This window comes from Sturnira hondurensis, unplaced genomic scaffold (genome assembly GCF_014824575.4).
Source record: "Sturnira hondurensis isolate 20B ecotype Veracruz unplaced genomic scaffold, ASM1482457v3 Scaffold0025598, whole genome shotgun sequence".
Taxonomy (NCBI): domain Eukaryota; kingdom Metazoa; phylum Chordata; class Mammalia; order Chiroptera; family Phyllostomidae; genus Sturnira; species Sturnira hondurensis.
Genome location: NW_028098229.1, coordinates 1508204 through 1529921, shown reverse-complemented (window position 1 = coordinate 1529921; position 21718 = coordinate 1508204). Strand labels below are relative to the sequence as shown.

Genomic DNA, 21718 nt, shown 5'->3' with positions numbered 1-21718 from the left:
AAAAAGTTGTAAATTAATACTTAAAACAAAACTGAAAGTTAGGTGTGATTTGAGGAAGCTTTGGTTCAGTATATGAGAACTGGGTAATAGCATTGTCAGATTGCTGAACTTCAGTGCTGCTCTTAGGCAGCCTTTCCAGAGTTAGTACCAATATACAGCCAGCTTAAGTTATTCAGGTTCTTCTTGTCCAATTTTGATTTTCCAGGCTTCTGTTTCTCCTTCTGCTGCCTACTTATTTTTCTTGGTTATTCAATTTATTGCTTGTGAGTTTTTCTTTAGGGAGTGAGCCAGTAGGCTATCAGTCTGTTACTCATGCTGCAGCTGCTTGTCAGGATTTAAAAGAATAAAATTCTGAAAACTTAAAGAGGGACATTTAAAATGATCTTTGAATCTAATTATCAAACTATTTTCCTCTGTTTGGGGTATCTGTATATAATTTCTCTGTATAAAATGAAATACTTTATCAAGATGTGCCTTTTAGATAAATCAACCTTGTAACTACCTATAATATAAAGCTACCTTACAGTATATGAAAAAAATCACATTTAAAGCCTATGTATTATTTTGATGCTTTTGGTTTACACTGATATTATCTGGTCTAGCTATAAAATTATACCTTCTAACTTAGATTTAGTTAGGAAAATTACAAATAAATTAGAAACGGTGCTATGAATAGAAAAGCCATTTGGTGAGATTTGTTTTCCTCTATATAATAAATTGATGCTATACTGTGAATGAACAAGTAAAAACTTACATCAAGACAGTTTTCTTAAAACATACACCAACCCGAGAACTATGAGATCAGTGAAAGTTTACAAGACAGAATAATACATTAGCCAGAATATAATCACCCTGTATATATTGTGTGGATGTTAGAAATGAACAGTTTCCCTTAAATAAAGCTTTCTGTCCCTGTGTTTTGAAGATGGCTTTGGTCAGTCTGTATTTATGTTTTTCTTCAATTCTTCTAGAATGCAGAGCCAAGCCAGGTGCAGATTCCAAAAGAAACGGTAAGAGCGTTGTTTTTTTGTAGGATACAGAGATGTTTGAAAGATAAATGGAACTAACTTCTTACTAATTAAATACAAAGTGAACTTGTCCTCCCTCTTCCTGGCTCATATAGATATTACATAAGTTTATTAAATTCCAAAGTGGCCTTATCTTAAGGTGATTTACTACTATTACTCCAAATATAAAATATTTTGTGATTATTTCTGGTCATGCAGGGATAAAAAAGAAAGATTAGATTAGTTTTCTGTTTCCTACATAGTAAGAGGGACCAAACGTTGCTGAGCCTGGTAGTTCAACATATATGTAAAGGATTGTGCTGCAAAGTGAAAAAAAGAAAAAAAGGAAACTTGATAAAGGCACAGAAAAAAATAGGGAGGGTAAAAGCACAATAAAAATGTATCATAATCAGGAAAAATTAAAATGTCAGTAATTAGGCTAAATATACTAGTTGTCTTAACACATAAGTGTTTTATTTATTATAAAGTATTATAGCATGTTGAAAGGGATGGGCTAATTTAATAAAAGTAAGAACTCACAGTATAAATTAAAATGCAAATCTAGTTTTGTCCTGTTTAGAAGACAAGTCCTAATACAGACTGGCGATAAAGGAAAAAGTGAGTTCTATTACGTAATACTAACATAATAAAAGTAAGAATTGCCATATCAGTCCCTGAAAGTGTTTTTTAGTGTGGATGCACTATATGGGGAAAAAAGACAGGGTGTTCTTATTGACATATAATATCATCGGGTAGAAATCATAACAGTTAGGACTTTTGCTCATCAAACAACATCACATAAAACATATTATTCCTCGGGCCTGCGAACCACACTATCGCGGTTCGATTCCCAGTCAGGGCACATGCCTGGGTTGCGGGCCAGTTCCTAGTAGGGGACATATGAGAGGCAACCATACATCGATTCTTCTCTCCTTCCCTTCCCCTCTAAAGATAAATAAATAAAATTAAAAAACAAACAAACAAACAAAAAAAACATATTATTCCTAAACTCTTGTAAGATGAAAGAAAGTTTAGCAAAACCATAGCCACATGGGTGATGCTAATACGTATTTTCAGAAATTGTCCAAAGGTGAAAAATATGAAGAATTTGAGTAACATATTTAACAGGTTTAAATTTTTTCTATGATTCAAAACAAATAAATTCAAGCCTAATAAGCAAATGAAATGTTATTTTCATTATTTCATAATAACAGACAAATCAGCCCTCAGAAGAAAATCCATAAACAACCTTGAGAACATTACACATTCATAAGTATGGGTTGTAGGAAATTTATTGTCTTAATTTTTTTTCCCCAAAATCAATGGGTTGGTGACAGCTGATCAGAATCACAGTGGTATTTGTGGGTGTATTTGTGTGTGTGGTGGGTGAGTTGATAGGTGAAGGAAATGGAAGACGTTGATTCTAAAAAATAATGTGGGCACAGGAGTGATTTATATTATTTTAAAAGAGTAATAATGACAAAGTACTATAAAGCTAAAATACTTTAAATAGCATGATACCTAAAATACTTAAAATAGCGTGATATAGCATGATTGAAACATCTGATATTTGTATGCATATTAAGGGTGGCATTTCAAAATAGTGGTACAGGATGGTTTTCTTAATGTTTAAAACAGCCATTCACTTTTAAAGGTTAGGTTACTTCCTTCTTACCATACACTAAGGTAAATCCCAGTTGATATGAAATTAAAACTAAAAAGAGAACTAAAACATATAGAGAGAAGATATGTGAAAGTCCCTGTGTTAACTATGGAAAGTGAATGCTGTGCAGGCGTGAAGCACTCGAGTTGTCATTAGGTAATAGATGGGTGTTCAAGAATTTGTGTGTAATCGTGTGGGTTTGTATACTTCTGTAGAGGAATAACCAAACCATGAAATAGCTACAAGATAAATGCAAGATGAAGGAAGTATTTTACAGTGTGATCCCTGGGTAAAGACCGTTCCTTTGTTGTTAGAGTTTTAGTATCATAGAACTTTTTGGAAAACAGAATAACATCATACATAAACTACATCTGTTAATGCCTAACACTGTCTGAGGTGGAAAATGATGCTATAAGCAGTATAGATAGGTATGTTCTTCCAAAAATGTAGTCAGTCCTAGTGAGGACACTGATGATTAGCTCTGAACTTTTCAGTCACTGAAGGGAAGCGGCATCATGGGCTTTGAGTGTGGTATTTATTCTTTTGAGAATTGCAAGGTGCATTCCAATCCACTCTGCCTCACGCTCAAGCCCTGTGTGCTCACGAGAGCGTGCCAGAGCAAATGACAATTCAGACACCTTGACAGCAGAAGTGCTGTATGTATGCATGCTGCCTGATTTCTAATTACAAATGGATTTTTTTCTTATGAGAGTTTTCCCAGTAAATTCAAAAAGCATAGAGTCTTCTTACAAATGTTTTCTTTTTAAAATGCATCCTTGCATCTGTGGCTTTCTTTTATTTCAAAATTTTTAATTAAATTTCTTGTGGTGACATTCGTTAATAAAATTAAATAGGGTTCAGGTGTACAATTCTATAATACATCATCTGCATATTATATTGTGTATTCATCACCCAGAGTCAAGTCTCCTTCCATCACCATTTATCCCTCATACACCTTCTTCCACCCCCGCCCCCACCTTCCTTTCCCTCTGGTAATCACCATACTGTTGTCTCTGTCTAGGATAGCTTTTTAAAATTTTATTTTATTAATCCCTTTACTTCTTTTATCCAGCACCATAACCCCTCTTCCCTCTGACAGCTATGAGTCTGTTCTCTATCTAGGAGTCTGTTTCTGTTTTGTTTGTTAGTTAATTTTCTTGATGAGGTTCCAAAAATTTAATGAGATCGTATGGTACCTATCTTTCTCTGACTGGCTTATTTCACTTAAATAATATTCTGTAGGCCTACCCATGCTGTCACAAAGGATAAGATTTCCTTATTTTTACGTCTGAGTAGTATTCCATTATGTATGTGTACCACATTGTTTTTATCTTCTCATTTACCAATGGACACTTGGACTGCCTCCCAATCTTGGCAATTATAAATAAAACTGAAATGAACATAGGACTGCATGTATTCTTTCAAATTAGTGTTTTTGGGTTCCTTTAGATGTATTTTTAGAAGTGGAAACACTGTCATAAGGAAGTTCCATTTTTAAATTTTTGAGAAAACTCCATACTGCTTTCCACAGTGGCTGCACCAATCTGCCTCTTCACCAGCAGTGCACGGGGAGGTTCCCTTTTCTCACCAGGTTCTGTTTTCCACAACCTCACCGGGACTTGTAGTTTGTTGATTTATTAATTATGGCCATTCTGACCAGCATGAGGTGATACCTCATTTGGGTTTTAATTTACATTTCTCTGATGATTAGTGATGCTGAGCATTTTTCATATATTTATTGGCCCTCTGTTTGTCCACCTTGGAGAAGTGTCTGTTCAGGTCCTTTGCCCATTTCTTAATTGGATTGTTTGTGTTTTTTTGATGTTGAGTTTTGAGAGTGCTTCACAGATTTTGGATATTAAGCCCTTAACAGATGCATCACTGGTGAATATGTTCTCCCATTCAGTGGGTTGTGTTTTAATTATGTTGATGATTTCCTTTGCTGTGCAAAAACTTTTTAGTTTGATGTAGTCCCATTTATTTATTCTTTCATTTCCCTTGCCCAATGTACTATATCAGAAAAAAATATTGCTACAAGTAGTGTTTTAGATTTTACTTCCCATGTTTTCTTCTATGATTTTTATGGTTTTGAGTCTAACAGTTAAAGTCTGTAATCATTTTGAGTTTATTGTGTATGGTGTAAGAAGTCAATCTAATTTAATTTTTTTTGCATGCATCCGTCTGGTTTTCCCAACACCATTTATTAGACAGGCTATCTTAACCCCATTGTATGCTTTTGCCTCCTTTGTCAAATATCAATAGACTATAAAGGTATAGGTTTATTTCTGGTTTCTCTCTTCTGTTCTGTTGATCTATGTGTCTGTTTTTATTCCAGTGCTGTGCTATTTTGATTACTGTGTCCTTGTAGTATAGTTTGACATTAGGTAGCATGATTCCTACAACTTTGTTCTTTCTCATGATTGCTATTTTTATTTGGGGTCTTCTGTTGTTCCATATAAATTTTTGGAATATTTGTTCAGTTTCTGTGAAATATGCCATTGGTATCTTGCTTGATTGGAAATGCATTTAATGTATAGATTGCATTGGGTAGTATGGACATTTTAATGATGTTAATTCTTCCTATCCATGAATGTGGTACATGCTTCCACTTATTTGTATTTTCTTCAGTTTCTTTCTTCAGTGTCTTATAACTTTCCAAGTCCAGGTATTTTACATTCTTAATTAATTTTATTTTTAGGTATTTTATTTTTTTGAAGCAATTGTGAATGGGATTGCTTTCTAAGTTTTCCTTTCTGATAGTTTATTATTGGCATATAAAATGCAACTGATTTCTGGGTATATATTTTGTATCCTGCTACTTTACTGAATTTATTTATCAGTTCTCAGGGGGTGTTGGTGACTGAGTCATTTGGCTTCAGGTTGGGAGCCATTCCCCCTGCTTTCCTGTGAACCTGACTGGTACTTCCCCCTCCCAGGGGATTTGCTATAACCACCCCTGGGCTTTGGAGGACCCCCTTGCCTGGCTTCTATTTGCTCCATCCTGCCAAGGGTGGGGCAAAATCTGGGTCAGACTAAGTGTTGTGTCTCTGAGGTGGGGCATACACCCACTCTCTTCCCTGCCTGACCAGCAAGCACTTCTTTCTCACTGGAAATCCACTAGCCTGATCCTCCCAACTTCTACAGAGTCTCTTTCAGTGACTGGGTCTAACAGGCAGCCAACAGACGGATTGCAGGTAGGGGTGGATCTCATTCACCGAGTGGATCCCTGTGCCTCGGGACTTTTGTTGGCCCTGTCCCTGGACCCAGTGCTGGTATTAGTTGGCCTTGGTGCACAGATGGTTCTTCCCGTGCTCAGTGGAGGCAGCCACAAACTACCCATCACCTATAATGCAAAATATGTTGCCCAGGGCAAGTCACAGGGAACATCTGTCAGAGGCCTGCACAGAGTGTCTATAATGAGGCCCAGAGCCAACATATGGAGCAGGATCCAGTAAACTTCACAAGTGGCACATACATACATTCATTCATTCATTCATTTATTAACATGTTTAAAAATTGTTGTTCAAGTACAGTTTTCTGCCTTTTCCCTGGACCCCAGCCCTTCCTACCTCCCTCCCCTGTTTCCACCCACGCTTGTTATTGTCCATGTGTCCTTTATAATTGTTCCTGTAAACCTTTCCCCTTTCCCCCTATAATCCCCTCCCCTCTCCCTTCTGCTCACTGTCAGCCTGTTCTCTATTTCAGTGTGTTTGGTTTTATTTTGCTTGCTTGTTCATTCTGTTGATTAGGTTCCTGTTAAAGGTGAGATCGTATGGTATTTGTCTTTCACACAGTGGCATATGAAAATGAGATTTCAGCAGGCACAAAAACTTGCTGAGGTGAATTCTTCTTCATGTGGTCAGCACCTGCACAGCAGCTTGCATGCCATGGTTACAACTGAATTTCACAGCCAGCCAGCCTGAGGGTTGATCTCACACACGAGTGGGCCAATAGTAACTAAGTCTCAATTATAAGAAGAAGGCCCATATAACCCACACAAGGGACATTAATGGAGCACCCCACTCAGGGGATCAAGGAGACTGCTCCACCAGACCCCATAGGACATCTACTAGGTAAGTCCACCTCACGAAATTGGGAGTCAGAGCAGATCTACCTAATACATAGAAATAAACACAAAGAAGCAGCCAAAATAGGGAAACAAAGAAACAAGCCCAAGATGAAAGAACAGGAGATATCCACAGAAAAAGAGCTAAATGAGAGAGAGGCAAGTAATTTCTCAGATACAAAGGTTAAAGGTAGTGGTTATAAGCATGCTCAACAGCATAAAAAGAGACGTATAAACCATAAAAAAAAGCAGTCAGAAGTGAAGTTTATAATATCTGAAAAGAAGAATTCACTGGACGAATTAAACAATAGGTTGGGTGAAGCAGAGGATGGAATCAGCTGTTTAGAAGACATGATAGAAAAAACACCCAATCAGAACAGCATAAAAGAAAAAAGAATGAGGAAGAGAGTGAGAAAGAGATAAAGAAACTGTTTGAAGAAATAAAGACTGAAAACTTCTCTAACCTGTTGAAGGAAAAATACACAAGTCCAGGAAGCACAGAGTCTCAAACAACATGAACCCAGAGGCCCACACCAAGACATCGTAATTAAATCTGCTTTTAAATTTTTGCAATTAAAATGCAAAAATTAAAGACAAAGAGAGAATCTTAAAAGAAACAAGAGAAAGACAGTTAGTTACCTGCAGGGGAGCTGCCATAACTGTCAGTTGATTTCTCAACAGAAATTTTTTAGTCCACAAGGGACTGGCATGAAATATGCAAACTAATGAAAAGCAGGACCTATAACCAAAGCTACTTTGCTCTGTGTCTTTCTTTCTGCTCTTGGTCTATATGCAATACCACTGTGGTTCTTAAATATTTTAAATTTTTTATTTAAAAAAATTGAATTCCAGGGCCTCTGCCATTCTTTGTACTTTTTGATGACAGATCATTACATCTTAGAATTCTCTGGTATTATTTAGATGTTGTGTGATTGTAAGCACATGTTGTAAGCTCAGTTGTTTGTTGGTTGGTTGATTGTCACAGTGATCAACAACTGATTTAGTTTAAGAAATGTAAAACTGCCGCAGCCCACTGCAGCAAGCGTGGTCACGAGGTGAGGCGAGGGACTTAAAAAATGGAGAGGACCATAAGCTCTGCTGGCAAAATGGCGAATTTATTCAAGGAACAGCTGTCTTAAATACAAACTGTTAATGCCTAAAGCAAGACTGCAGGGAACTAGAAACAATGTTGTTTTTCAAAGTTCGAGCACTCCCTTAAGCTATCAAAAGGGCAAGAAGTTCTCATAACCATCTGGGAATATGACACCTGCGCCAGGGTCTTGTTGTGTCTTTCAAGGCTGGGAACTAGAAGGTTAGGAAAGTGTCAAGGTACCCGCCGGCTCCAGGGACCAGAAACCAAGTTCATCCACCATTCTCACAGTGGAGAACTCTGTCCTTGGTCCCATTATGGCCTGGCGGGCCCCCACATAAAACATTAAGGTAGATAAGTAGGATCAATAGCTAATGACCCTTTGAATTTTTGTGATACCGATTTTCTGTGCATCTTTTAAACATTAATGAGAATGGGAGATTAGAAACTCTGGTTTATGGTTACCTATTTAAAATGGGACAGAAAGCTGGATTATTCTGAAAAGTCTCAAGATCACTTGTTTCATGTCCAGAACCATCTCCTTTGCCTTTGAAAAGTTTATTCACTTTGTATAAGGCACTCTCATGTGAATGGCCCGCTCAGATAAGAAATTCATGGATGTGTTAGGGTTCTTCAGAGAAATGAAACTGATTGGATGTGTGCATATATAGAAAGAGATTTTGTATAATGAATTGGCTTGTGTGATTGTGGAGGCTGGCCAGCATGAACCCAGTAGAGCAAATGGTGCAGATGAAGACCAAGGTCAGTCTGTTGGACAATTCACCCCTTGCTCAAAGAGGTTTGTCTTTCTGTTCTGTTTAGGCCTTTAACTAACTGATTGGATGAAGCCCACTCATATTGTCAAGGACCATCTGTTGTATTCATAGTTTACCAATTTAAATATATTAATTTCATCCAAAAACACCCTCCAAGTTGACATGTGAAGTTAACACCATAATGAGGTGGTCAAATTGCATAGGAGGAACATACCTGGGTTGTGCGCCCAGTCCCTGCTCTGGGTATGTGTGAGAGGTGACTGCTCAGTGTTTCTCTCACGCGTAGGTCTTTCTCTAACTCATTTTCTCCTCCTTTTCCCTCTCTCTGAGAATAATTTTTTTTAAAAAAGCAACCTGTGGAGTAGGAGAAGATATTTGCAAATCATATATCTGATAGGAGATTTATCTACAATTTATAAAGAACTCATACAACTCACTAGCAAAACAAATAATATGGTAGAAAATGGGCAGAGAATCTAAATAAACATTTTTCCAAAAAAGATGTACTCTTGGCTATCAGGTTATGAAGGGATGCTTGATATCACTAATTGTCAGGGAAATACAAATCAGAACCACAAGATACTGTCTCACATCTGTTAAAATGAATTTCATCAAAAAGTATAAGAGATAAGTATGTAAAATGGTATGAAGGTTTCTCATGAAATTAAAAATAGAAATATCATGTGTTCTAGCAATTCCACTTCTGAGTATATATTCAAAGGAAGTGAAATCAGGATCTCGGAGAGATAGCTGCACTGCCATTTTTGTTGCAGTGTTATTCACAATAGCCAAGTTATGGAAACAGCTTAAGTGTCTGTCAACAGTTAAACTGGTGAAAAGATGTGATTTGTGTGTATATATATGTACAAACACACACAAATAGAATACTATTCAGCCATGAGAAAGAAGGACATCCTGCCATCTGCAACAATGTGAATCAAACCATAAGGGCATTGCTAAGTGAAATAAGTCAGACAGAGAAAGACAGATATTCTATGATGCCACTTACATGTGGAACCTAAAAAAACTAAACTCAGAAGCAGAGAGTAGAATGGTGGTTCCCACGCCTTGGGGATTGGGGGACAGGGAAAATGTGGTCAAAGAGTAAATTCACAATTGTATGACGAATAAGCTCTGCTCACTTAATATACAGCATAGTGATTGTAATTACAAATGTTGGAATACATACTTGCTTCAAAATAGATCTTAAATATTCTTATCACAAACAAGAAATGGTAATTATGTGATGTGATGGAGATGATAATTAATGCTATAGTGGTAATTATTTTTCAGTACATAAGTCTATCGAGTCAGCATATTGTATACCTATAACTGACATTGTTATGTGTCAGTTATATCCCAAATAAAGACGGGGTGGGGATGTTTGAGTACTTGAGTCAGACAAAGCAAATGGGGACCCTACTGAGGGAGTGAATTGTGCGTCATGACATCTTTACTGAACCTTCATACACATTCTTTGGGATAAACTCATCATCAAACACTTTTTTAGGCTTACTGTGTAAATTAACTTGGATATTCTAGAGAACACAGGTAAAAGTGTACAAAACTTTATAATTCGAGATTTTTTTGAAAATTTATACTATCATATGCTAATTGTATTGACCTTATTGGTTTGGTTTGGAGCATCTAACGTTGCTACTGTCACAAAGAATTTTATAAAATGTTTGTTATTTCTAGTGCTTTAACTACTCAGACTTCGCTTAGCCTTATAATTAATTGAAATAAATTTTAAATGATTTAAACTTTTTAAAAATAGGTTAACATATTAAATAGATTAGTATTTTTGCCCTGGCTGGTGTAGCTCAGTGGATTGAGCACAAGCCTGTGAAGCAAAGGGGTGCTGGTTTGATTCCCAGTCAGAATACATGCCTGGGTTGCAGGCCAGATCCCCAGTAGGGGACACATGAGAGGCAACCACACATTGATATTTCTCCCTCACTCTTTCTCCTTCCTTTTCCCCTCTCTAAAAATAAATAAATAAAATATTTAAAAAAATAAATAGATTAGTATTTTCATGATCTTACAAAAATACTACTGACTGTAATAGTGAATCTGAGTGTTTAAGGATTTTGTTTGAAATTGCTTACTATATTTACAGTAAGATTAGGATTTCTTAATGTTTGGTTATTAGTTATTTTTTATTGTCCTTTGGTGGTATAGTGACAAAATTAATATCTTTAAAATTTAGTGTGTTTTTTACAATTGAACTCAGGTTATTTTAAGGATAAAATTTTTAAAAATAAAAACTTTGTTAGATATAGAAAAACTATATTCTGAAATGTCAAAGTTTTCAGAAAAAATTAAGAATTGTAAAAGAACTCCAGTATACCCTTCACCCACATTCTCCAATTATTAATGTCTTCCCACATTTGATATATAATTTTCTTCTATTCTCCTTTCCCCCACTTTTCCCTCCCCCCAGTACATTTTTTTTCTGAATTGAGAATAAATTGATGACATAATTGCCCTTTATCTTTAAATTTCAGGGTGTATATTCTAAGAATGAGGATATTTTCTTATGTAACCACATTACAGTTAATCAGAAAATCACAAAATTAATATTGATTTAACAGTGTTGTATTATCAGTTTTCCCAATTCATGTCCTAATAGCATGCAGATTTGGATGGATGGATACATAAGAATTAAAATCGGGTTCAGATTCCAGTTCAGGATCAAGTGTGAGGTTTAATTATGTCTGTTTAGTCTCCCTTAGTCTGAAACATATCTTTAGTTTATATTTGCTTTTCATTTTTAAAGAGCAAATTGCTTTGACAATATCAATTTGGGTTTGTATGACATTTCTTTGATTGGGTAAGTATCTTTCTGCCTTAATATTGCAGATTAATAATTGTATGAAACATTTTTTCAGTATTTGTGTTATCAAGGAACATATTTTTAAATTCTCTAAATTTTACTTATTTTACCTACAATGTTTGAATTAGAAAGGAACACAACAAAGGCCGATGTGACTTTTGAGGTCACATCTAAACTTTTTTGGTCAGATTTTTTAACTTTGCCAATAAGAATAATTAGCCCTGAAATATCATTATAAATTACATACACAAACATTCAGGTCACATAATAGGATAAGTTATTAACTTAAAGCAACTTTGACTATAAGACTGGAAGGTTATTCTCTTATATAAAAATTCTAAAGAACCTGTATGTTTAAAAACTTTTCCTCTGAATTATAAACAGAACTGCTGTTTACTATTTGTGATGAATGCATATTTACTTTTTGTATGTAGAAGAAGTGTGTTTACTTTTATAAAGCCTTTTCTTAGGTGTGAGAATGCAGTGGTTGTCACTGTGGTGTGGTCGTTTTGTGACATCTGTCATGAAGTGCCCACCCCTAGTCAGTCCTCCCCTCCCAGCACCAGTCCCTGCGCAACGTCTGCAACAGTACTCTTTCCCCCTCTCCTATGCTGCTTTTTTGAAGGAGCATTAAAGAAAACGCATGCAATAATAGGGTTTTATAATACAAAAAGTAATGGATATTAGTGGTAGAAAATTCAGTCAAGCACAGAAAAAAAATCAGTCACCTGCAGTTTTTTTACTTCAATGGCACCATTTTGATGTGTGTTTCTTCTTGCTTTTCTTTACTATCTGTGTAACTAATACATATTGCATCCTTGGCACATACCATGTGACTAATACAAGTTATGTCCCAAGCAGAAGGAGAGACTTATATGTTACTTTATCGTGAAGCGTTCACTGATATAAAAAGACAGTAAACAAAGTATAAGAATAGGATATAAAGGCTGATAGTCAGTGTGAAGTACTGGAAATTATGAGAGCCCACAGAATCAAACCCAATTTCTTAGTCATAAATGTTTTTCTATCTCACCAAATGATTTTTAAAGACACTGTAATAGGTGAGTGGTATTCCATTGTGTAGTATATCTTAATGTACATGATATCATATGTGTACCTTGTCTTCAATTTTTAGATGGTGTGATTAAAGCAGTGTACATCCTAACAATTAAATCTTTGTTCTGACCACAAATAGATTTTTAATGACATAATACTAAAAGTTTTACTTTTGTGTTAATAAGCAAAATATAGTCTTTTGATAAGCATTGTCAAGTTGGCTTCCATAAAGAATGTACCTCTTTGTATTTTTACCAGCACTGAGTGAAGAAAGTGCCCATTTTTTACCAGCACTGAGTGAAGAAGTGCAGTTTTGAATATAATTACTTAAAATAAAATTTGTTTTAGCAATTTGATAATTTGTCGATTGCATGTCTTTTGTTGCAAGTAACATTGACCCTTTTGCTTATTTATTGCACCACTCATCTTTAATGAGTTGCTCATTTGCATCTCTTTCCCATCTGTTGTGGGAATGTTCATATTTTATTAATTTATCATGACCTATGCAATAAAAATAGTAACTATGGAGAGGGAGTGAGAGAGAAATCATAAGTTACAGTGGGGCAATGAGGAGGAACAAACTCTACTGTTATTTCTCTACTCACACCTTTGACACCAAATGTGGGAGTTTTCTATACCAAGCAATTCTGACATTAAGCCAGAGTTAGTATAGACCCTACAAGTTAAGGACTTAATTCCACAATACTGTCATGCCCTTCAGATGCCAGTGTAGGCAGTGGGTTCCCAGATTACACACTACTTCTAACTTGGCTACAAATCAGAGGTTCCCATAACCATCTCCTTGGGTTCACTAATTTGCTAGAGCAAGTCACAGAACCCAGGAAAACAGTTTACTTACAATTGTTGATTTATTACAAAGAATGTTTTAAAGGACACAAATGAATAGTCACTTGAAAAGATATTTAGGGCGAAATCTGGAAGGTCCCAAACTCAAGAGTTATTGCCACTGGGGGAAGGATTGTGTCACTCTCCTGGCATGTAGATGTGTTCATCAAACTGGAAGCTCTTTGAACCCTATAGTTTTGGGGGGTTTTGGAGGATTCATCTTGTAGACATGATTAATGATTAACTTCATTTCTGTCCCCTCTCCTCTCTAGAGAGTTGGGGTGAGGCTGAGAGTTTCAAGCTTCCCACCATGGCTCGGTCTTTTGCGTGACCAGCCCCCATGCAGGAGCCTATCAAGAAGCACCTCATTAAAACAAAAGATGCTCCTATCACTCAAAAAATTCTAAGGGATTTAGGAGCTATGTATCAATAAGTAGGACCAAAGACCAAACTATTAGGAAGAATCAGATTTCACAAGTGATAAAACATTTATTTCTTTTCAGAGTCTCTATCTGTAATTTTATGAACTCTGATGCTATGTATCAAATCCTGTTTCTTTTGCCTCTCATCACAATATTTTATGCACTCATCAAAATTTTCACGTTTCAAGGCTCAGATTTCCCATGATTATTTTTCTGCTGTTGAATATATTCAGTGTTTATTTCCTCTTACCAATTTATCCATTTCGCAGAGGCACTACCAACTCAGAAAGACCTGGTGTCAGGGTGTTGGGGAGGAGGGGAAGGGGGGCCTTGGTGTTGGGATTCGTGGCTGTGCCTATTTTCTCATTGCAGATAGACCAGTGCACCTTTTCTGCTCCTGAGGATAGGGAGAGAAGCAGTAGCTTCTGTACTGGCCATTCTGTTGGTTCTCTGCTTTTAATATTTTCATTAAAAATGCTCTGTTTTTCTGGATATAAAAAGGGCAAAATGCCAGTAGACTAATGAGCAAAGGAAGAACTGATGGGTTACATCGATGGGATAAAGTCACTCTGTGAGTGTCCATACATGTGTATATCTGAGGGGTGTGATGATGTACAAATGACTTGAGGAGCAAATTCTGTAGAAACAATTTGACTTAAGAAAGTTGATAAAGTACAGAATCTGGATGAAATAATAATCAAGGTAATAGAAAATTGGCTTCTCCTTTGTATCTGAATGAAGTAATCCTTATACCATGAAGGCTTTGTAAAAGTTCTCTGTAATGAAGCATGTAAATGATATTTGAAGAGCAAATAAGCATCACTAAGTGATCAGACCCAAATGTGCCTAGCAATGGACTCTTCGGTTTCCATGTCCTTTCAAATGCAACTTTTCCAGGAATATCAATACTGATTGACAAAGTACATTTTATCTTTCTGTTGCTTCTAAACTGAAAGTAGAAGGCGGCTGTGGTATGTTTCGATGCTATTTGGTATTTTAAACAAGAAAGTTTACCTATATATTATGTTTTTATGACATTTTATATTGATATAGCTGTATTCATTCATACAACCATTAGTTAGTATGCTTTGTTTTGAACCATATGGGTAAAAAAAGTTTATAGAGCAAAATAAGTATGTAAAGGTACTTTTCAGTAATACATTTGTGATAATGATGTCAGTGTTTTGATGAGTACTTGGTATTTATTTCTCCCTGGTACACTGGTTTTATTTAAGCTTTAATTATTCTCCAGGAATGTTTTAAATATAAGAAAGTTTGTATAAAGAGCCAACTGAGGCTTTCTATTTACTATGATACTGACACTTGTTTGCTTTGTTTAGTTAACATAGCCATTGCCCTGTGTCTTACAAAGCTGTTCTTATTTATATTTTCATTGTGCAGTTTTCCTGTTTTAAATATTACTGATTTTATTTTTTGAAGTGTTCCTTGTTCTCATAACTATGAGGCTGTTATTTGAGCTGGCACAATGGATTTCATACCATAAAATGTTAACATTGAGTCCTGGCTGGTGTGTCTCAGTGGATTGAGTGCTGACCTGCAAACCAAACAATTCCTGGTTGGATTCCCAGTCAGAGTACATGGCTAGGTTGTGGGCCAGGTTCCCCAGTAGGGGGTGCTCAGGAGGCAACCACACATTGATGTTTCTCTCCCTCTCTTCCACCCTTCTGCTCTCTCTCTATAAATAAATAAATGAATATAATCTAAAAAAACTTTCAAAATGTTAACATTGAATATTATTAAATTAGGAACATCATTTTATATATTACATTACTATGGAGTCATAATGTAAAAATAGCATATCTCTTTGTATTAAGATAATAAAAAATAATCTCTTAATGATTAATTCTGTACTTGTACAAATCACTTCATCTAATTGAGATATTTTAGATTGCATGTTAAATCCCTAAATTCCTTTTAAAAATTACTCTATAATTATGTTAATTTTGTTATTAGAAAACTTAAAAAATTTGTTGGGTCACAAAGAAAAAAATCTAAGTCTACCCGTATTTCCATCACTCTGCACTAGCCTGCTTTCATGTATATAATTGAACCATTCTTTAAAAGCACAATCTTTAAAGGGGGTGTTATCTTCCAGCCTAATTATGTACCACTATATATTTAACCATTCTTCAATTATAATTTAAAGATTCTATCTTGGTTGACTAGGTGGATGCTGGACTAATATTTCAAAATTGGGGAATGAGGAGGAGAAATGAATTGTAGCACTAGATGAGGCATATAGTTGTGAATTGAAGAGTCCTGCTACATGTCCATTATGTGGTTGGAAATACTCAGTTTGAAGCAGAATTCTGGCCTTCCTCATGTGGAGGTGACCAACGTAGAGATCTCAGTGGTTGAAGTCTTGGTTATGTGGGCAGAGCTACTGAGCAGGGGTCGGGGGTGTTCAGGAGGCACACTGCTTCCTCTGGTGGCATACTTTTCATTCATGGAATGAATGTGTCACCTCACTGTATGTAGTTGGGTTATACTTTAAGCTTTTATTTCTATGCTGCTGTGTTAAAAATGGGCAAGAGTTTATATAATTTAAAGTATGTTGTATTCTAAAACAGTCTTTTATGCCTTGATGACTGCAATTATGAAATTGAAGCTTGCATATGCAACTAATTAATTAAACAGTATTGATTGCTTAAAGAATACCTACCATCTGTATTATGTATGATTCAGTATTCGAAAAAATTTTCTCTGCTATTATCTCTGCTTTGTCTCATATTGAAAGTTAAAACTCTAGTGGCTCTCTGAAAATGAATACTTTTTTTGCTGACTATATCATTAAGATTTGTTATTGCTTTGTGAGTAAAATTATATTCTATAAATATTAATGACATTGAAAATTCCTAATAAAAAAAGGACAAATTAGTTGTATGTATTTATTTTGATTGGTGCTGACATTGTTTTTCTTCTGTGGTTTAGAATATTTACAGCGTGGGGCAAAAGTAGGTTTCCAGTTGTTTGTATTGAAAATAATATAATAATTAATAAATAATAAAAGAATAAACTGTGTTTCACATACAACTATAAACCTATTTTTGCCCCACACTGTATAAAAAGACCTTTTGCACCAAAAAAATAATCCCAAACTCTAGGGGTCTGCATGTCTTCAGTCCTTTTATTGCATTTCCCTCTATCTTTCTGAGAATCTGGTTTTGTTTGGTTTGAATACTGAAGCAAATACTTCATAAAAATAGTAACAGCTAAACCCAGGAATCACCTGGAAGGGAATACACTGTTATCCTGGATCTTATCGGGGAACTGTGGTAGAGATTCTGTACCTGTGATGATTAAGAACTGCTCATTAGCAGTCTTTAAAAATATCTGTAAGAAAGAAACATGGAAACATAATGTGCTTCGCAATTTTGTTCCCTATTAGAAAGCAGAAGAGGAGGACATTGTTCTCACACCTGATGGCACCCGGGAATTTTTGACATTCGAAGTTCCACTCAATGACTCTGGATCAGCAGGTCTTGGTGTCAGTGTCAAAGGCAACCGGTCAAAAGAGAACCATGCAGATTTGGGAATCTTTGTCAAGTCCATTATTAATGGAGGAGCAGCATCCAAAGTAAGCAAATGTCAACTTTAACAAAGTTGTGCCCTTTAACAAAAGTGTTTAATCCAGCCCCATATGCCTGTTTAGTAAGCATACACACTGTAGGGACTTTCTGTTGCCTCGTGGACCCAGTTTCTGACGCCTGTGAATCAAACTGACAAATGACAGATTAACAGAAGATAAAAGTTACACATTTTATTGAAGCTATATTTTAAATATTATGTGTACTGGGGCTCCACAGAATAGAAGTAAAAGCTGAAGAAGCAAGTTGGAACTGACTTGGAAGCTTATAGGTCACTTAAGCAAAGGACAATGCATTGTGATGAACTGTTTGAAAAAGGAAAAAGGGTTTCTTGGGGCTGTAACTTTTGTGAAGGTAAATATGTGAGGGAAATTAGTGATAGATGAGTTTCATTTTATAGGGTTTGTTTATGTAGAGTGATCTCAGTGCCACCTCTGTGTCTGGTGTTGAGCATTGTACTCTCTGCTCTGGTTTGGGAGAGGCAAGGGTGTCACAGGTGGGCACAGGTAACCATGTTCTTGGTGATCAAGACAAAGAATTGAACCAAACACAGAGAGTTTACAGCATAAAGAGAGATAACAGATTTATTAAGCGATAGTACACTCCACAGAACATGGGAGCAGGCCAACTCTGAGCAGAGATTGACCTCAGGGACTGGAGGGATTCTGTTCTTACAGGGAAGATTCTTCCTGGCTAGTTTTAGTGGGCTTTTATTGCACATGTACAAGTAGTTGTATTACTTTAAAGCTACTGTGCATGTGGTCTCCCATGATTTTCCTTGATTAGCCACCAGAGAAGGGGTCACACAGTGGTACTGAATGGATCCCACTTTCTCCCGGGGTTCCTCTGTACTAGGTTTGCCTTGCTTGCCACCAGGGAATTAGGAATTATAGCTCAGAGATTGGTGAAAAGGAAAGGAATTACTTATTTTAAAATTATACAGATTTAAGACAAATGACTTAATATCTTCATTAAAATTTCAAAGTCCTTTAAAACATCCACAGACACTCACAGTCCTTTCTTCCCCTTTTTTGCCCAGTCTAGGGTACCATATCTCAGGAAAAGAAATTGAAGTTGGTGGCTCAGGTAGCTCTCAGCTCTTCCTGGTAATCCATGCTAGGCTGGCAGGCCTCCCTCAGTTCCCATCACTATCAACTGTGTTACCAGGATCTCCAGTTCTTAATCCAAACCCACATGGCACCTTCTGATGACCCATCAGCAAGAGTCCTTTCACCCTTTCCCACAGCATCTCTCCTGCATTCTTCCAAACTGCTAAGAGAGAGCTCTCCATCACTGCTGCATCTTGCTTTCTGGCTTTCTAAGCTGCATGGCAAAGGGAGCCCCAAAGCTGTTTGGTTCTCTGCTAAAGCTGCATGGTGATTCCTGTCATGGCTACTGTGCCTGGGTTTAAATCCTAGGGCCAGTCTTCCTCTGCAGCCCCATTTCCAGCTCCTCCCACAGTTAGCTACACTTGCCACCATTCCTGTATTTTTGCAGCTTTTCTGGGCTGCCAAAGTAAGTCTGGGCAGGCGTGGCCCCATGGCATGGAGCCAATCATCTCCAAGCTCTCACTCAGGCTCTGTAATCAGGGGGAGTTGCCTCCCAGTTACATTCTGGGTGGAAGTCACTTCCATTGCCCTGGCTCAAAGCACAGGCCACAGCTATTTAACATATCTATGAAACCAGTTAACGGTATAAATATGTTAAGTGACTGTTCTAGAGGTTATCTGCAAAAATGTTGCTATGCAGAACAACTCGGTGGCCCTGCTCCATGTGTCCCAACCCTCAGTTCAGACTTGTGGTGGGGAGGACATCCCTTATTTTTAATATTTCCTGGACACCCTGAGTTCTGGACCACATTACAAATCCTTTTTGGGGGGACCCCCTGGCTGCACCCCATTCCCTACGTATGGATCACTTGTCCTATTTCTGGGTTTAGAGACACTTTCCTGGCAGTTTGTTAAGGGGGCACTTCTCTCTCCACTTGTGTTACAGCCTTGAGCTTTTGCGTGTCTTGGGTTGTAAGTAACCTCTGTGGGTATCTCTGGAAGCAAGAAAGTAATCACTTTGTGTCCTTGGAATTAGCATGCAATGTTGGTAAACAGATTATGATAATGACTTGATTTACAAATGTATAAATGATTGAAATGGATAAAGGCTACAGTGACTACTTAGACATTATTATGCTAGTGTTCAATTGGGCAAATTCATTAGCATTCATTCATTAGCCTCTCTTTTTGCTTTGTTTTTATTTATTTTTTTAATTAAAAGGAAAGCCACTTCTTTTATTACAGACTATTTAATAGCACTTATTTTTACCTGTTTGCTTCCCAGGATGGAAGACTTCGGGTGAATGATCAGCTGATAGCAGTGAACGGAGAATCCTTGTTGGGCAAGACCAACCAGGATGCCATGGAAACCCTTAGAAGGTCCATGTCCACTGAAGGGAACAAGCGGGGAATGATCCAGCTCATTGTTGCAAGGCGAATAAGCAAGTGCAATGAGGTAAAGAGTAAAGAAATAAAAACACAAAAGGCATTAGCATTTGAAATTGTAATAAGACTTAAGTTTCAGTCCTACTGTTGGACAGAAAATGGCAAGTCTTGAGACTTCATTGAAAGTGCTGTAAATTATCTTTGCTTGGTGCATAGTTTATTGTATTGTCAGTGAGTTGTGATGTGTTTTCTTAATTCTCTGGTCAAAACATTCCTACTTGTGCCCTAGTATTTCTATTGCCAACTCAACAGATAAGATGAGCACCTTAAAGGCACCTTTAGCTGGAATGCACCTTCCTGCTCAGAGCTGACAGTTCTCTTCTATTCAGCAGTGTTGTGGCTGGGAGAGATAAACCAGGAAGCAGCAGCTGTTCATTTGTTTATCTGACTTGGTTGCCTCTAACAAAGGCCCTGAGGGGAGTGTCTTTAGGTGTTGAGCCTCCACTCCTACCTTCTATCTCCACTTTCTCCCTCACAGAAGATTGTTTCCCTTTGAGTGCCTGCTTTTGCAGTGATACCTATTGTGTCATACCTCGGTTGGTTCAAAATATGTGGCACTGTGTAATTAGGGGTGAGTAGGAATGGTATATGTTTTCCCAAGTAAGGAGATTTGAAAATTAAAGGTAGAAAGAAATTTTATGTATCCCTGACTGGTGTGGCTCAGTTAGTTGGATGTCATCTCCAAAAAATTAAAAAAAAAAAAAAAAAAAAAAACCCCACAAAAAAACTGGCTTGTTTGATTCCTGGTCCAGGGTACATGCCTGGGTTGTGGGTTTGGCCTCCAGACTGGGTGTATGTTAAAGGCAACCAATTGATGTTTCTCTCTCACATCAGTGTTTCCCTCTCTTTCTCCCTCCCCCTCTCTATAAAAATAAATAAATAAAATATTCAAAAAACTAACAGCAAAAAATAAACCATATATATATATATATGTATATATATATATATATATATATAAAATCAAAAGTTACTGTTGGAACCTGAAAAGAAAACAAATTTTATAGATTTATTATAAATTATGCGCCATCTATAGAAAATAGTTGGGACCTGACAATTTACAAAGAACAAAAGTTGTTCAAAATGTAAAATTTGTTTTTGTTTTTATCAATGCTCAAATACCCACATTTTTAATCAGCTAAGAAAAAATTGCTAGCAAAACATACAAACTGAAAATGCTACCCAAATTGTTTATGTTTTTCTTAATTTTGAAATCCATGTTTAGTAAGAATATAAAGCAAGCTTTAGGTTGGGACAGTTAGTCATCCAATTCTCCAATATTGTTGTATTTTGCAATAAAAATGTGCTCCTGAGCTCAGTGGGTCATTAGTGTGGAGGTGACCAGGTTTTGAAAGGTTATTGACCATTGACCTTTGAATTATTTGTAATATCTAAATGTAGAGTGGCTTAATAGTAATTAAATTAATTTTCACACCAATAAGAGAACTATGTAACTGTGACTAAAAATCTCAGAGTGGAAAACAGTGTGATGTAGAAACATTCACCTTTATAATATAACCATAAATGCTAATCCTGCATACTAGGCTAATGGATTAGTTTTCTTGAGTAATAATTTTTATTGCTTCCCAAATCATTAACTGACCTTTTTAATGAAAGCCTTTTAAAGTGGTACCTGAAAAATTCTCAACAGTGAGTTTACAAGGTATATTGGTTTTTGTTCGTTTTTTTCTGAAACTGAAAATTTCACATCCTTCAAATAGTACGTATTTATTAAACGATATTTGTTGCATATCCATTGTATTCAGAAAATTTGTTAGGTCTGGAAGATACAGAGGTGAATAAAACAGATGTGGTCCTTCTCTCACAGAACTTATACTGTCCAGTAGATCATGCTC

General features: G+C 36.4%; 1 protein-coding gene across 22 annotated transcripts in view; it reads left to right on the top strand.

The window, feature by feature from the left end:
• Positions 1-21718, top strand: part of PARD3 (par-3 family cell polarity regulator) — a 723671-nt gene that overhangs the window by 407387 nt on the left and 294566 nt on the right. For 15 of the 22 annotated variants that reach the window (XM_037039898.1, XM_037039900.1, XM_037039890.1 and 12 more), the window contains 3 exons: positions 972-1010; positions 17172-17360; positions 19705-19875. In XM_037039898.1, coding sequence (XP_036895793.1) covers positions 972-1010; positions 17172-17360; positions 19705-19875 — 399 coding nt within the window. The remainder of the gene's footprint in view (positions 1-971; positions 1011-17171; positions 17361-19704; positions 19876-21718) is intronic. The other 7 variants (XM_037039905.1, XM_037039903.1, XM_037039904.1 and 4 more) reach the window with 1 other exon arrangement.